General features: G+C 39.0%; 1 protein-coding gene across 1 annotated transcript; it reads right to left on the minus strand.

Moving 5' to 3' along the window:
- Positions 1–1,533: 1,533 nt before the first annotated feature.
- Positions 1,534–17,131, minus strand: OIP5 (Opa interacting protein 5). The gene is made up of 5 exons (XM_012181229.5): positions 16,802–17,131; positions 16,519–16,585; positions 13,931–14,053; positions 11,671–11,752; positions 1,534–6,434 (listed from the first exon to the last, which is right to left on the minus strand). The coding sequence occupies exons 1-5, from the start codon at positions 17,121–17,123 to the stop codon at positions 6,339–6,341; spliced, it is 690 nt and encodes a 229-aa protein (XP_012036619.2). The 5' UTR covers positions 17,124–17,131; the 3' UTR covers positions 1,534–6,338.
- Positions 17,132–17,228: the final 97 nt, after the last annotated feature.

Raw genomic sequence — 17,228 nt, forward strand, 5'->3', positions numbered from 1 at the left:
GAGTTTTTGTGGTCTCAAAGTATGGTTGATTATTTTCCAATATTGTGATCCCATGTTTACTCTTTATGTACCTGTGATATGCAAAATATGAAGAGACCCTTGGCCTCCAGGAGTTTACATTCTCATGGTGCTGCTGGTACAAGCAAATTGCTTCTAGTTTATTCAGAACATTGCTTGGCTGTTAATTATACCATGTTTGGAAGGATTCCTTGGCCAACAGTTTTCAAAAGCAGAGGGCTATGCTAAACTTCAGGGCACTGATTTTTGAGTTTACATTGTATTAGCTCTGCTGTTCATAAACTCCTTTTCCCCAGGGAGCTGTGCAGGTATGCTCATTAATGTGAATCAGAAACCATTCTGCCTAAGAGCATTTTCACCGTCTACACCACCTATGTATGCTCTTCTATGCCATCACTGTCAGTAAATGGCCAAGAAAACTTAACTGCTCCAGAGGACATCTGTCAGTACTCTTTTCCCAAATTTTTACATTATTCTCTACCCGAAAGGACCAGAATTTGCAATTAAGCCTTTTATAACTGAATAGGGTCCAAATTTTAACCTTTTTGTGTGTGACTTTTGTACCTCTGTTCTGAAGCAGCATTGTGATAGATGTGGAGCAGCTGCCTGCATTTCTAAGCAATCACTTTATCAACCTATATTTTCAGTGGAAACTGCATGTATCCTTGTAATTTCCCCTAATTCCTCTTAGTGAAAGAGTTTACTCTGCATGTTTATTAAAACTGGGTCTGAATGAAAGTACGAGCAATAGTGGCAGGCCCATAACTCTTTAGAGTATAATATTCCTAATGCATGGTTGAAAATGTAGTGTTAATGTGGTTACTAGTAATTATATATATCCATTTATTAGTAATGAAGCAATAGAGACTTAAACCACTATCTTGAATTTATTGTTTGGATCATTAGTTTTCATTTTCTAAGTAAAGACTCTTTCTTCCGTTGAAAATGGGAGCTAGAACAGGGGCAACCACAAGACATTCAGACTGTCAAGAAGAGAGCATAACAGTGCTCACCCTCTAACTTCTTGCCTGGTTCCATTAGTCCCCAAGCATGTTTAAAAACAAAGCACAAACTAAGCATGTTGAATAAAAAGCTGTTGTGGCTCTAATAATCAAGTGCAGAGTTTCAGAAAGGGTATGGAGTGCCAGTGTGGAAGATGTAACCAGGAATGGGATTTGTCTGATAAAGTTTATGTGGCTTAACTTTGGATCTCTTTAAGACTAGAATCTTGAAAGTGAAGAGAGACAATAATGCATGTACTTCAGATGTTCCAGGATTTTCAGGTAACTGGGCAGCTCTTTGGATGGTACTGCTATTAACCAGCCGTAAGAGTTCCTTCCAGCAAAGGAGCCCTTTACATTTTATGGAGATAGTCCTTAAAATACTCACACACCTGTAGTTTGGTTTCTCTGTTGTTCCTGTATTCAAATTTTCAAAGAAAAGTTTTATAGCCAGAGTTTTATAATTTGTTGCTTAAAGTTTTTTATGCCAGGTAAAAAGGAGCAGCTTTTCCCATTTTGAAGAAAAACCTTGTCATTTATTTTCTTGATGTAGAAAATAGACCAGTTTATTGTGATAGCTTACAATTTTTTGAGATGATTTCTGATTTTGAAATAACCCATGAAAGAACATGTGATCATGACAAATGTACAAATGGGATTCATTGTATCTGAAAGAGGCCTAAGTAGAAGAGAATTCAGAATTAGACTGGTTTTCACTAGGCACCATCCAGTTTCACATTCAGTGATTGAAAATTATTTCTACCTGACTTTAATCTTTGCTGTGGGATTTGATTCCAAATACCTTTGGATAACTTTCCAGTAGTTAAAAATTGAATTACTAATAGTCATTTGACTCAGTTCAGGAAGTGAAATGTCATATCCCATATGTAAAGTTTCTCTTTGGTACTTAATAATAACATGTCTGCCAAACAAACCAGTAAAGATTGAAGGACAGAGTTTCTCTAATCTCTGCTTCCATTATTCCACTAGGGCATATTAAAATGTTAATATTAGAAATCCAAACATCACAGATTTCTCCAGGAACTCACAGATTTCTCCAGGAACTCATACTTCTTCAACCTTTAAGTCAGAATAGATATGTTAAGGTTAGAATTTTCAAAAGATTTTGTCTCCTTTGGTGATGGTATGCCACACCATAGATTAAAATGTTTTTCTCCCAGGGATAAGTATTCTGGCAATAAATTATCATCAGTCCTTAAGCAACAGTAATGTTTTCACGCTTACCTTAAAACCACCTATCACTGGTAATTTTAGAAGATTCATATTAGAATAACCTTCACAGAGACTTCAGTAGCTTGTTTTTACTGTTCAGCATTTTCTCCTTCCCATGGTATATAAGATAATGTTAAAAGACTTTCATTGACTGTTTGGAGTTTTACAAAAGGCCACTTACTTTCTAATCTATGCATCTTTGGGATTGTAGATTAAATTTTATTCTTTGCTGTAAAAAGGAACTGCTGTAAGAGTTAGAAACTCTGCACCTGTGTACATATATATTTTGGCAATAAAGCAGCATGGGCTGAGAATGCACTGAAATTTTACTGTTATTATTTGGAATGGGTAATTGTAATAATGCAGTGAATTATGGAGAGTGAAGAAGGAGCCTATTCACAGACCTGTGCTGAGGTAGGCTCCAGATGTCAAAGAAAACAAAGGACCTGGGTTTCTTGATATCAAGTAGCAGTTTCTGGTGTAGTTCAAGGAAAAAACAGGTAACCATATGAATAAAGAGGCACCACATTTAATGTATGCCCTTATGCCATCCCCTTTTTTAACCTAAAGTTAGGGCCAACTTTATGCTAGGTCTGGGAGCAAATGTGTAGTTTCTGGTAAGGAAATAAGTGAGCTAAGTTCAGTAATGACAAAATTATTGCAGATAATCCATCCTATCTGAAATATATAAAACATTTAAGATGCTTTTATATTTAACTTTAAAAAGTTAAATAACTAAAGAGGTTTTAACACTAAGATACCTTGTAGGTTTAGGGGAAAGGAGTTATTTCAAATTTTAGAAAGTGGATGTTACAAGCTTCCTTGAGATTTGGCTATTAACAAAGAACAGCTATGTGGGTTTGTGATGTGACAACTAATGTAGTTTCTTCCTTTGATTTCTGAGACTTCATTTAACACAGTGATACATTCTACTCCCAGGTCCTGTGCTAGATGGTGGAGTTAACAAAAATTGAAGTGGTTTCTGCCATTAACTGAGGAGCTTGAAAGTGTACAACTTGGAAACCTCCAATATGCAATTTTTTTGTTCTTCTAAGTACATAGATTTTTTTTTTTTAATACTTTTTGGGTGCACCACATGCCATGTGGGATCTTAGTTGCCCAACCAGGGGTTGAACCCATGTCCCCCACAGTGGAAGCACAGAGTCATAACCACTGGACCACCAGGGAAGTCTTTAAGTACATGGAATTTTGAAAATACTCTTATTTAACACATATACAATGCTAAATGATATCTTTACAGAGTCTGTTAATATCAGCCAGTCATTGATATTACACTTCCCAGAGGAGCTCTTATACCACTAAGGCTTGTTTAAAAGTCAGTCATTTGTGAGTGTCAATTAATACAACATTTATAAAAGGCATATACCAAAATTGTAAATGAACATGCCCTTTGACTGTTCCACTTTAGGAATCACTTCTACAGAAATACCTGGACAGATATGCAAAGACATGTACGAGGGTCCAGTATAGGAATGGTTAAATACTGATGCATTCATGACTGAATCATATGTAAGTGTTAAGTAATTGCTGAGGCCTGGTATAGAAAGCTGTGACATGCGCTATACAAGAAGCAGGTTGCAGAATAATGTGAAAATATTACTGCCTATTATGTCTGTCCACATGAATTAAAGTTATAATAATTAGCATTTATTGAGCATTTACTATTAAGCACTACTCTTAATTAACATTAGATGTATTCACTAACTCATTTAATCCTCACTGTAGTCCTAGTTAGCTTTTAACCCCTATTTTAAAAGAAGAGTTTAATTCTTTAAGTTCATGGCTAATAAGTACCCAAGCCACAATTTGAATCCAAATCATTTGGCTCCCAGATTGCTCTACTGTGCCTCTCAAAAATATAAGGAAGAGTGTACTTTACCCTTTACTTTGACACACATCTACTATATCTGACTTTGATTCTAGAGTAAACATCTGATTTGTATTTGGGAAAAAAATTTAAAGTCAACCATCTTGATTAGATGTCAAGTCTAAGCATTTAATTTTCCATTGAAAGTTTACCAAAACAAATCCAAAGTTAAAATAGCTACATAAGATGAGCTTAATTTAGATAAAATATGTTCAGGTAGACATACCATACACAGTACAAACCCCAGGATGACTCACTAGAGACTATTGGTCTCATTCTTCAGGAATAAAGCTTTTCTGGTACTGTTTGTTGCCAGAGGCTTCCTCCTTACTTAACCAAATTTTGCAAACTGTAAAGCATAAAGCAAGTCAGAATTTTCTTTCTCAAATATTTTTAAAGGAAAATATCCTTTATGCAGTCAAAAAGGAAAAGAACTTGCTATTAAACCTACTGGGCACGTCTGAACCATGTTACCCTGTCTGCGTGCCACCCTTGGCTGTATCATCTGACTATAGTGCCAGCCCCTCTGGGTCTGCTTGCCACCTCTCACCCATTGCTCACAGGACAACACAATGAGACTCTGAAAAAGAAAATTTGATCCTGTCATAGGGCGTCCTCCTTTAAAATTCTTCCAAGAGCTTTTCATTGTTCTTGGGATAAAAACAAATATCCTTCAGGAGGCCAGTATGGCTTTGCAGCCTCTGGTTTCTGGACACTATTACAACTCCTACGTGCCTTTTTAGGGGCCTCACTGGGCCCTCATATAAGCCGTTCCCTCTATCAGCTTATTAACTCCTACTAATCTTTCAGAAAAGTTATGACCAACCTAGATAGCATATTAAAAAGCAGAGACGTTCCTTTGCCAACAAAGGTCCTTCTAGTCAAGGCTATGGTTTTTCCAGTGGTCATGTATGGATGTGAGAGTTGGACTGTGAAGAAAGCTGAGTGCCGAAGAATTGATGCTTTTGAACTGTGGTGTTGGAGAAGACTCTTGAGAGTCCCTTGGACTGCAAGGAGATCCAACCAGTCCATTCTAAAGGAGATCAGCCCTGGGATTTCTTTGGAGGGAATAATGCTGAGGCTGAAACTCCAGTACTTTGGCCACCTCATGCAAAAGAGTTGACTCACTGGAAAAGACTGATGCTGGGAGGGATTGGGGGCAGGAGGAGAAGGGGACGACAGAGGATGAGATGGCTGGATGGCATCACTGACTCGATGGACGTGAGTCTGAGTGAACTCTGGGCGTTGATGATGGACAGGGAGGCCTGGCATGGTGCAATTCATGGGGTCTCAGACACAACTGAGCAACTGACCTGAACTGAATCTTTCAGACCACTGCTGAAACACTTCAACAGAAAGACCTTCCCTGACCCCAGAACCAGGTCAGGTACCTGCTATATGTTTATTTTTCTATGTCCCTTTTCTTCAAAACCCTTACTACAGTTGTAACTTTAAATGCCTTCATGTGGTTATTTGAATGTCCATCTCTAACTCGAAAAATACAGAAGAGTGGTTTTCGCTAATTTCTAGCAGCTAGCATAATTTATAGCTATTTATTAAATGAATAATATGATAAGCTATTGAACCACAGTGCTACATAAAGCAAAATAATGAGAAAACAGCATTTGGTGAGTATTTGGTGTTTTTATCATTCCTTTCATTACTATCCTATTACTATTCCTTTTCAGTTTACAACTGAAAAGGTAAAGATAAATATATATTATGGAGTTAACTTGTTGAACATTACCTACAGAATATGTATATACCTGTATCTCATGTAAGAAAAAAATGATTTCTCAGTATTCATATGACAATTGCTCCATGTAGGAATAACAGTTAATTAGCAGAAGTACAACTCAGGCCACTCATACATCTTTTGATCACAGCATTCATGGGACATTGGCTCTTAATTCTTAAATTTGCCATCAGAATGTTTTCAAAAATAAATATTATGAAATTGATAAGAAGCCAAAATAAATTAAGACAAATAGCTATGAAACCTGGACAGAAGTCTCCTGTTTCTCATCTTCTAGAAACATCTTCACAAATCACTTGGAAAATCAGTCTAGAGGTAAACATAATAAATCACATTTCCTATCCATTCTTGAAGTCGATGTTTATTGAGAAGTGATCAAACAGCACCTATTGTTGAAGACAGCAAGAAGGCCTGCTTCTGATACTCAACCTCTGATTCTGAATTACTTTGTTTGCTTGGACTGGTCAGGAGGCACTTTCTTCAGAATTTTCATGAGTGAATTTAAGCGAGTATGTGTTAAGATTATCTTCTCTTTCAGCTGGGAAGAGAAATATAGATGTCAGGGCATCTTAATTTTAACTTTCAATCTGATTCTAGAAGCCACTTCAGATTAAAACTAGTGATTCGGAGCTAGTAATATTACAACACATTTCATAAGTACATTTGTTCTATTATGAAAGAACTTTATGCAACAAACCTAGAGCACAGTAAAGTGACAGATACAAAGTTTCCTGTGGAAAAAGACCAGTCACTGATGCTGAGCACTGCTACTTCTGGTCTCCTTCTTTCCTAGCCCTTATCACCAGGTTAGTGTTAACTCTGAAACTTGGGAAGACAAGAACAAAGTACAATCAGAAAGCTTGTGGAGACAGAAGCATTAATGACTCTTTCCCTCTTTTTTCCAGCAGCAAGAATTCTTTAAATTCTTGTTTAGAGTAACATATGTCTGTCTTCAATTGCTAATGGTCTTCAAAGGTAGCTCTGGTTGTCAGGTTTAGCACAGATGCTTCTGGTAGATGATTTTCAGTAGTTTTTTTTTTTTTTCCAGCTTAGAATAGCCATATCTAAAACCAAACTTAGTGGTGTTACTCAGTTGCATGAAGTTATCATGGATAAGTCTTAGTAAAAAAAAACAACACCCAACTTAATTTCTGACATAGCACAAATCTACTTTTTATGATTCAAGATACAAGAATATTCAAAATACATCGGGAAGTTCTGCTTAAGCAGGTCACTATAGAGTCCATCAGTCTTATTTGGGTGCCCTTGGACATAATGAATCATTTTTGTTACTTCAAGATTTTTTTTTTTCAGTCTTTAGTGTTCAACATTTTTGCTGTCTGTTGGCTATAGTTCTCTCTGCATTTATCTTACCTGATAAATGAGGTTTATCAAGGTCTTAGACATGTAAACTGTTTTTCATCAAATTCAGGAAGTTTTTAACCATTATTTCCTTGAACATTTTTTCTTTTTCCTCTCCCTTTTGTACTCCCATAACCAAACCATATTTAGGCATGCTTTATGGTATTTGGATCACAATAAACCGTGGAAAATTCTGAAAGAGATGGGAATACCAGACCACCTCACCTGCCTCTTGAGAAATCTGTATGCAGGTCAGAAAGCAGCAGTTAGAACTGGACATGGAACAACAGACTGGTTCCAAATAGGAAAAGGGGTACGTCAAGGCTGTATATTGTCACCCTGCTTATTTAACTTATATGCAGAGTACATCATTAGAAACGCTGGACTGGAAGAAACACAAGCTGGAATCAAGATTGCCGGGAGGAATCTCAATAACCTCAGATATGCAGATGACACCATCCTTATGGCAGAAAGTGAAGAGGAACTGAAAAACCTCTTGATGAAAGTGAAAGTGGAGAGTGAAAAAATTGGCCTAACGCTCAACATTCAGAAAACGAAGATCATGGCATCTGGTCCCATCACTTCATGGGAAATAGATGGGGAAACAGTGGAAACAGTGTCAGACTTTATTTTGGGGGGCTCCAAAATCACTGCAGATGGTGACTGCAGCCATGAAATTAAAAGACGCTTACTCCTTGGAAGAAAAATTATGACCAACCTAGACAGCATATTAAAAAGCAGAGACATTACTTTGCCAACAAAGGTCCGTCTAGTCAAGGCTATGGTTTTTCCAGTGGTCATGTATGGATGTGAGAGTTGGACTGTGAAGAAGGCTGAGCACTGGAGAACTGATGCTTTTGAACTGTGGTGTTGGAGAAGACTCTTGAGAGCCCCTTGGACTGCAAGGAGATCCAACCAGTCCATTCTAAAGGAGATCAGCCCTGGGATTTCTTTGGAAGGAATGATGCTAAAGCTGAAACTCCAGTACTTTGGCCACCTCATGCGAAGAGTTGACTCATTGGAAAAGACTGATGCTGGGAGGGATTGGGGGCAGGAGGAGAAGGGGACAACAGAGGATGAGATGGCTGGATGGCATCACTGACTCGATGGACATGAGTCTGAGTGAACTCCAGGAGTTGGTGATGGACAGGGAGGCCTGGCATGCTGCAATTCATGGGGTCGCAAAGAGTTGGACACAACTGAGCAACTGAACTGAACTATGGTATCCAACAAATCTCTTAAGCTAGTTTATTTTCCTTCATTCTTTTTTCTCTCTTCTTCAGATTGCAAATCTCATCAATCTGTCTCCAAGTTTGCTGATTCTCTAGTCAACTCAAATGTGTTGTTGAGCCACTCTACTAAAATTTTCATTTCAGTTATTTATTGCACTTTACAATTCCAGGATTTCCATTTAGGTTTTCTTTTTTTTTTTCTCTTTAGGAACATCCTCTATTTAATGAGACACTCATCAGACCTTCTTTTACTTCTTTTTTAAAAAATTTTATTCATTTATTTTTGGCTGTGCTGGGTCTTCTTGCTGCACAGTCTTTCCTCTAGTTCCGGAGAGCAGGGGCTACTCTCAGTTGTAGTACACAGGTTTCTCATTGTGGTGGCTCTTTTATTGCAGAGCATGGGCTCTAGGGTGCACAGGCCTCAGTAGTTGCGGCACATAGGCTCAGTAGTTGTGGTGCACAGCCTAAGTTGCTCCATAGCATGTGAAATCTTCCCAGACCAGGGACTGAACCCACGTCTCCTGCATTGGCAGGCAGATTCTTCACCAATGAGCCACCAGGGAAGCCCCATACCTTCCTTTCCTTCTTTAAGCATGGTTTCCTTTACCCTTTTGCACATATTTTTAGGGCTTCCCTGGCTCAGTGGCAAAGAATCCACCTGCCAATATGATCACCTGGAGAAAGAAATGGTGACCCACTCCAGTATTCTTGCTGGGGAAATCTCATGGACAGAGGAACCTGGTGGGCTAGAATCCATGGGGTCACAAAAGAATGAACACAACTTAGCAACTAAAAACAACAACATATTTTTAATTGCTGCTTTGAAGGCTTCGTTTGCAAAGTCTCAACATCTGGGCCTTTTCAGTTTTTGATGCCTGTATTTTATCCTGAGTATGGGTCATACTTTTTTTTTTGCACATCTCAATATTTTATTGAAAACCAGACATTTTTATTTTTGGCTGTCTGGGTCTTTGTTGCCACAGGGAGGCTTTCTCTAGTTACAGTGAGCCAGTTGTGGTGTGCGGGCTTCTCATTGCTGTGGCTTCTCTTGTTGCAGAGCTCCAGCTCTAGAGCATGCAGACTTCAGTAGCTGTGCACAGGCTCCAGAGTGCTTGGGCTTCGGGAGTTGTGGCACATGGGCCTAGCTGCCTTGCACCATGTGGGATCTTCCCAAACCAGGGATGTAACCCACGTCCCCTGCATTGGTATGCAGATTCTTAACCGTTACACCAGGGAAGTCCCAAAATACAAACATTTCAGATAATATATTGTAGCAACTTGGGATATTAAACACCTGCCTACCTCCATCCAGATGGCTCAGTGGGTAAAGAATCCACCTGCGATGCAGATGTGGGTTTGATCCCTTGGTTGGGAAGATCCCCTGGAGAAGGGAATGGCAATCCACTCCAGTATTCTTGCCTGGAGAATCTCATGGACAGTGGAGCCTGGCGGGCTACAGTGGAGCCTGGCGGGCTACAGTGGAGCCTGGCGGGCTCCACGGACAAGACTGATCTATTCTGACAGTGCCCTGGGACATAAATTGCTCCCTAGCTAATCCAATTAAAATCAAGCCCATTTGTATGGGTAGTCTTTAAGTCTCCTTTTGTTCTAACCCCAGAGGGCTCTTCTTAGCTGTCTGTTTCCCTAAGCCTCTTATAAATTTCTAACTTGTCTAAGGTTTACCTTTTTGTTCATATAGACTACCAGTCTTCTTAATTGCTCACCAACAAAATCTCCATTGTTTTGGGCAGCATCCTTAGATTTGAATATGTCCATACTCTTCCAAATCAAGTTAAATCTCTGGAAGAGATTCACAGCCCCCCTCCCCCACTTTTTTTAAAAAATAATCTGCCTTTTAATATGGGCTCTCAAGCTGGGGTGGAGATAGTGTCTCTCAGCACAATACCTCTGCTTTACCAGCAGGGTCCTGGATAGAGGTAGCTTCTGGTCTTTTCTGCTTGCCTCTGTCAGCATGAAGTGTCTGCCTTACAAGCAGGCTGGAGCAAGGGACTCAGTAGGCTAGCACTTTTAGCCTACTGTAGCTTTGGCAGAACTTGCAGACTATAGATGCCTGTTCTTGCCTAGAATAGAGCTTCTAATGAAAAATGCTGATAGCTAGCCTGAATATCTCTTCATTTCCTTTATTCCTTGAAGAAAATTTCCACAGACTTAAGGTAGCTATTTTATTTGTCATTTGCTTCAATTTTGGCAGTTTTGTTGCAGAGGGGGGTCCATGGAGTTACTCAGGCCATTTCAGAAGTTCTCTCCCATACAGATTATTTCTAATTACAGTATTTACTGATCCTGCTGACCAACTTAGTTGCTCAGAACAAGGTTTGGCAAACTATGGACTGTGGGGTAACCTGCTGCCCATCTGTTTTAATAAAGTTTTATTCCAAGAAAACTATATCCATATTTTATATATTGTCTATGGCTGCTTTTGCACTACAATAGCAGAATTGAAAAGTAGAGACTTCATGGTTGAGCTTAAGATATTTGTCATCTGCTCTTTTACAGAAAAGTTGGCCAATTCCTGGATAGAACATGGTTTCTTTCATAAGCTTAATTAACCGTGCAAAAAAGAAAAAACAAAACACTGTTCTCCTATCCTAGAAAGTACTTAAACTCTGAAAAATAAATGCCCTGGTTACTAAATGTATAATTACCAAGGAATAAACTATTAAGAGTGCTAAAAACAAAACCAACAGTAAATTCTAAGGTGGTTCTTCTGAGGGTAGTAAAATAATAGCCAAATTCTATTCAGAATAAGTCAGCAAGCTACCAAAACAAACCTGCTTTCTTCAACTCAAAACCATCAAACACTAGTAAAACCCATTTAAATAAGAATCCTTAATAACGGTTTTCAACACTCTTTCCTCCGAGATATCTAAGTGTAAGGTACTTGCAAAGAAGTCAGATTTATGAAGGATGACAGTCCACACCCAGCACAGAAAGGAAGAATAGGAATGTGAAGCTCAGCAGCTCTCCATCTCCTCCTGAACCAAATCTGACAATACGGCTTCACTATTTTGCTTTGTATCACAGATTCAATAAGGAAGGCCAAACCAAGTACAAAGAATTATTAGTGTATCCACCATTTCACTATCCCTAAGTTCATGGGTACAGATTATCAGGAACTGTCTATATTAAAGAAAACACACAACCATCATGAAAATTTACCTCTGCAACCTTTTCTGGTAGAGGGACGATGTGGAGATCCATCTCAGATGCATTTACTATGGCTTTCGTTTTTAAGAGGTAGCTAGATAGAAAGTGTAAAGAGAAAACATTAGTACCATACCACAGTTATGATGATTAAGGAAACAAACTTGTAATACCTATCAAGCAAAGATTGCCTTCTTCCTGATACCCATTTCTTGATTTATAATGTATTTCACAGGAAAAACATTCTCAATTACCAAGTCACCAGAGAGACACTATGCCTCATCTCACCCTTTTCCAGCCCGGAATCCACTAGTCAAAATGATCCCAGGACAAACTAAAGCCAGAAAACCAGGGTCACATGAATAACTGTAATGAGTGTAGGCCTCACAGACCACCAGTAGACTACAGCACAGTTAGAAGGAAAGTTATCACATTGTGACAAATACTGCTGGTTGCCTACCCAACAGCCATTCCTCAAGGCTTTCTTGCTAACAGAACCCAGATTTTGTTTAGGGCAGCAGTGTGCCCAGTCCTAAGAGATGAATCATAACTGTTCTAGGCTAACTGTGAAAATCTTATTCCCTACTGTCACACAGTTGCTTTCCCAGCTTAAGGGACCTATTCCCTGCATTCCCACACTTTCCATATCCTTTTCCTTCCAGTTCTGGATGCTGCTCTTTAGAGATGTGATGCTTAAAACCTGCAGCATCCAAGAGAAAAAGCCATGAGAACCAGCGATACTAACCCACAGCTCTGTCATGGCTGAGCTACTAGGACAATCCTGGAGTAGCCAACTGTCCCACCCTGTTCTTAAAGCCACTCTTACGTTTTCTGTTACTAGCAACCAAATTCATTCCAATACCCACAGACATAGACGTATCATAGTCCCAGACTCAGGCTACTGTACTTTCCTAATTTCTTTTTAAAAAATTTTCATTATTTTTATGTTATATTGGACTATAGCTGATTACCAATGTTGTGTCTTCCTGACTTCCACTTAATCAAAAAGAATGTATTGACCTTTGAGTCCAGTTCCTCATTTTAAAAACGTAAGACATTACTTAAAATAATGTTTTTTCAAATTTATATTAAAATTTTTTTGTTACTAAAAGGTTACTTCCCTAAGCAAAAACTCAATTATAACTGTGCTAAAGTAATTCCTTATAACTATTTCTAAAAAAGATTTGAGGTTATTAATAGCATATATTTAGAGATACTTTTCCTCATATCTTTAAACCTAATTCTAAATAAATAAAAATTATTTTAAGAATGAAAGAAAATGAAATCCCAATCCATCTCAAGAACATATTTCCTGTTAAAAATCTACACTGAACAACCTCATGATAAAGGGGTTTATCAAAGCACATTAAAAAAAGAGAAGAAGTACACTTCTGTTTTATGAATGGAAAAACAGGCTTTGGAGTTAAGACATACACTCAAATCTCAGCTCCTCCACATTTGCAAGCCTGTTTTCTTAAAAACACATTGAGGGAAGCATAGCACCTCACTGGCTATTTTTGTTTCTAATGATAATGAAAAGACTTTGACAGATGTTTCAATTTGTTGAAATAACAGAAAAGCTTAACAAAAAGTAGAATTTATAATTAGAAATATAAGAAATATCTAAAGTAATTCATAAGAAGGAACAACCAATAGGGAACTTTTTCTGACTTTATAAGGCCACATGATAATTATTTTTTACTTTATCTGCTTCATTCTTTTTCTGCAGACAAAATTTCTCTGCATTTATACACACAACATATAAAATATCTACCTCAAACCAAGAGCTTTCACTTCCCCATTGCAGCACCTACACCATCTACAGATGACCAATGTCTTTATGCTTTTATTTCAAATTATTAGGGTTAGAAATCCTGACTGACCTAGCTTAGGTCAGGTCTGTTTCTGATCCCATCACCTGGGAGTAGCATCACATAGGATACAGATATAGCCACAAGGTCCTGCACTGTAGGAGGCAAACAGAGGCTGGGCACGAACTTGAAAAGTGTCTATCACAGCATTAGTTTGCAAAAACTTACCTTCCAAAAGTTCCTGGAATGAAAGAATATCCTCACAGTATGATTATTAATACGTAGTAGTATTATGAGACATTTATAATAGTCATGTATTATGAGACTTATTTCGGTCCCATTGCCATCTTTTTTGTAAGAGCAGTATAGCACCTGGCTTTAGCATCTTCTCTAATACAAACATTCTGCCTTTTCTGGAAAATGTTCTAAAGTTTATTTGCTGAAGAAAATCTAAGTCTACTTACCACACCATTTTGTCACTGGAAAGGCAGAAGTGGCCTCTCAAGGCAGCCAGGGCAGTACGGGTAGAATATAGGTGGAAACCAATGGGAATCTCACAGGAACTACATAATAAAAGGTTGTAAGTGCTGGAGGGAAAAAAAAACAGGATATGAGTAAGAAAGAAAATCAGGGAACAAATACAAAATAACGTCTCTGGACTCATTACTAAAAGCTAGACTATAACAGGAATCATGAGACTGAAGAAATGTCACATTCAAGAAAGGTTAATTATACCCTGCTGCTGCTAAGTCACTTCAGTAGTGTCTGACTCTGTGTGACCCCACAGAAGGCAGCCCACCAGGCTCTCCTGTCCCTGGGATTCTCCAGGCAAGAACACTGGATTACAGATAACTTTGTGAATTCTGGCTACAAAAGCAATCATGGATACACAACTGTCACTTTGCAAAAGTAATTTATATCTGAAAAGCAGAAAAAGAGCTAACTAATCAGATTAACATTTAAACATATAAAACTACACATAACCATATAAATTAGCCACCATTAAGCCAATTTGCAGTTGAAGTAAAACAATCAAGTTGACTAGGGCTTATTAAGCAATTTATTAATAGAATGCAAATCAGGATTTTTTTGCAGATGTAACCAAAAACAATTTCCCAGACAAAATGAAAAAGAAAGAAATTTTATGATCCTAGCAAGTCATCTACTTTATTTTCCTTTATCCTCTAAAAGAAATGTGGTTTTAGTTCTATTTAAACCATTTGAGTAACTGATTGACCTTATTTGCTAGTATATAAGACAAATCTAAATATTACAAAGAAATGTTGTAAGAAAAAATTAACTGTCGTGCATGTACTAAAAGCGATTTAGAGTGGTTCAATGAGGGAAAAATTATTTGTATAAACATAATATACTATGCAGTAAAACAGTACTAATAAAGTATAACTGCATGGCTAAAAATAAACAAATTCATGTCAATGGACACTAAACAGGACCAAGGAACAAACGCACTAAACTTATTGGTAGATGAAGTCCCACACTACACACGCAATACTGTGTTTTTGGAAGTCGCACCTTTGGCTCATGGGTCTCAGGCCTGTGGACTTGGACTAGAACTAAACCTTTGGCCTTCCTGTGTCTCCAGCTTGTCAACCATGGCTCTTGGAACTTCTCACCCTCCATAATCGAGTGAACCAATTCCTGACAATAAATCTCTTCTTGCTGAATCCCATGGCTCTCCTTATTTCAAAAACGTAAATACATCGAACTTTCTCTCCAGTGTTTTAAAAGCCATCTAGATCTGTACTTTCTATAAGAATGCAAGCCATGTAAGTAGTTTCATATCTTCTATTAGTCTTGTTTAAAAAAAAAGGGTAAAAGTAACAAGTGAAATTAGTTTTAATATATTTTATGTGACCCAATATTCAAAGACATCATTTCAACATGTAATCAAGGGAATTCCCTGGGGGTCCAGTGGTTAAGATTGGGCACTTTCACTGCCCTGGCCAGATGTGCTCCCTGGTCTGGGAATTCAGACCCCACAAGCTGTACAGTGGGGCCAAAAACAAACAAAAAAACGACATCAACAACAGCAAAACCCATGTAATCAATATTTCTAAATTATTCAATGTTTTTGACTATTTTCAAAATCTTACGTGTATTTTGCACTCAGCATATTTCAGTTCAGAATGGCCACCGTTTTTAGTGCTCAGTAGCCACCATGTGACAAGTGACAGTACTGGACAGCACAGATCTAGCTAGATGTACTTCTCTCTAAGAAGATATTCAAAGAGCTTCTGCCTCGGGCCCCAAATGAACCAGTTCCAAGCAGGCCACCACTCTTTCCCAGTTTCCTTTGGGTGTGTAGACACTCCTGGAAGGATAAGGAATCTTTCAGCTGGGAAAGAGGAGCTACAGAAGTCTTCCTGGTTACTGAGTACAGCAACTAAGAATTCCTAAACGTACTCTATTTAACACTAAAACTGGACCAACCAATGGTCAAAATGAATTGTCTTGCTGTTAAAATCAACACTGAAAATTGAGGAGCTCTGTACTGAATTCACTGAGTACTTTGTTGTCACTTCTAAATCACAGTACAGATACGATGCAAAGTTCACCAGGCAGTATTCAAGGACCTAACTTTCAACCTGTGTTTTTCTCCAGGTTCCTAGGTTACAGCAGAATTAGTCCCGCTGTAGTTTATTACAAATTCCAGGTGTAATGCAAGTGTATATGTCCTATTATGTCAAAGTATTGCAGTTTATAAAAAGTGATTCACTTAAAGGTAATTTTCTCCCTTTTTCCCCTCCTAATTTTCTTAAATTCACTTCACTTGCACAACCCACGAGGGAAATGTGGCCCTCAGAAGATCTTAAAACCTTTACACAAGTATCTTTGCCATTTCATTAAAACATCAAGTTCGTACAAGACAATCAGGTAAACGGAGCATTCTTCAAGTACACTGTATGAACGAAACAGACATTTCTCCTAGTGGAAGATAGGAAAAAACTTCTGGTCCAAGTCGGTTCCACGCTCTTCAACCACAATAAGTCAGGGAATAACTAGAGACAGTTCTGGAATTTTCAGTACGTACCTGCCTTTGAGCGAACCTTCAACGCCAACTTGGAACTGAGGCTCCAAAACGACATTATTTGTGACTCCTAAAAGGCAAACACAGGTCAGAATGACTACCTGTGAGGCACTGAAAGGGAAAACCTCTCTCAGTCAGAAAAGCTCATCATGGTCACGAATATCGTAAAAAGTTATTCGCCCCCCCCAACCCCCCAGCAAAGGAGTTAAGTTCCTTCCAAATTTTCATCCTGCTTTCCTCCCAGCTGCTCTCAGTCACCCAGTGAGAAGGCGCCGCGCTCACTCACTGGAGAAGACCACGGCCCCGAGGGACCGCGAGAGGTCCCAGGCGAGATGCACAGAGTCAGCGAGCACGGCGTGGCACTGCGCGCACTGGAACACCGCGCACCTCTCGGGCTGCAGCCATCGCGGCAGCCGCGGGCGGAACGGCAGCTCCTCCAACCCCAGCCCTGCGGGGCCGACCGACGAAGACCCTTTCACCACCTGCGTGTCCCACTCCATGGAAGTCGCAAAAGAAGGTTCATTAATCGCTTTCTTAGTCCCATCACAGAAGTCACCCCGTGGCTGCTTTGCAATCCGAGAAACATGCCTCCGCGGCCGAGCAGCCATCTTCCCGCAGCCGGCGCCACCGTTTCAAAGACTATTTAGGCCCCACCCCAAGTTGGCTCCTGCGTCCTCATTGGACAACGTGAACGGGGGCTCTGCCGCGCACTT

Source organism: Ovis aries, chromosome 7, assembly GCF_016772045.2.
Source record: "Ovis aries strain OAR_USU_Benz2616 breed Rambouillet chromosome 7, ARS-UI_Ramb_v3.0, whole genome shotgun sequence".
Classification (NCBI taxonomy): domain Eukaryota; kingdom Metazoa; phylum Chordata; class Mammalia; order Artiodactyla; family Bovidae; genus Ovis; species Ovis aries.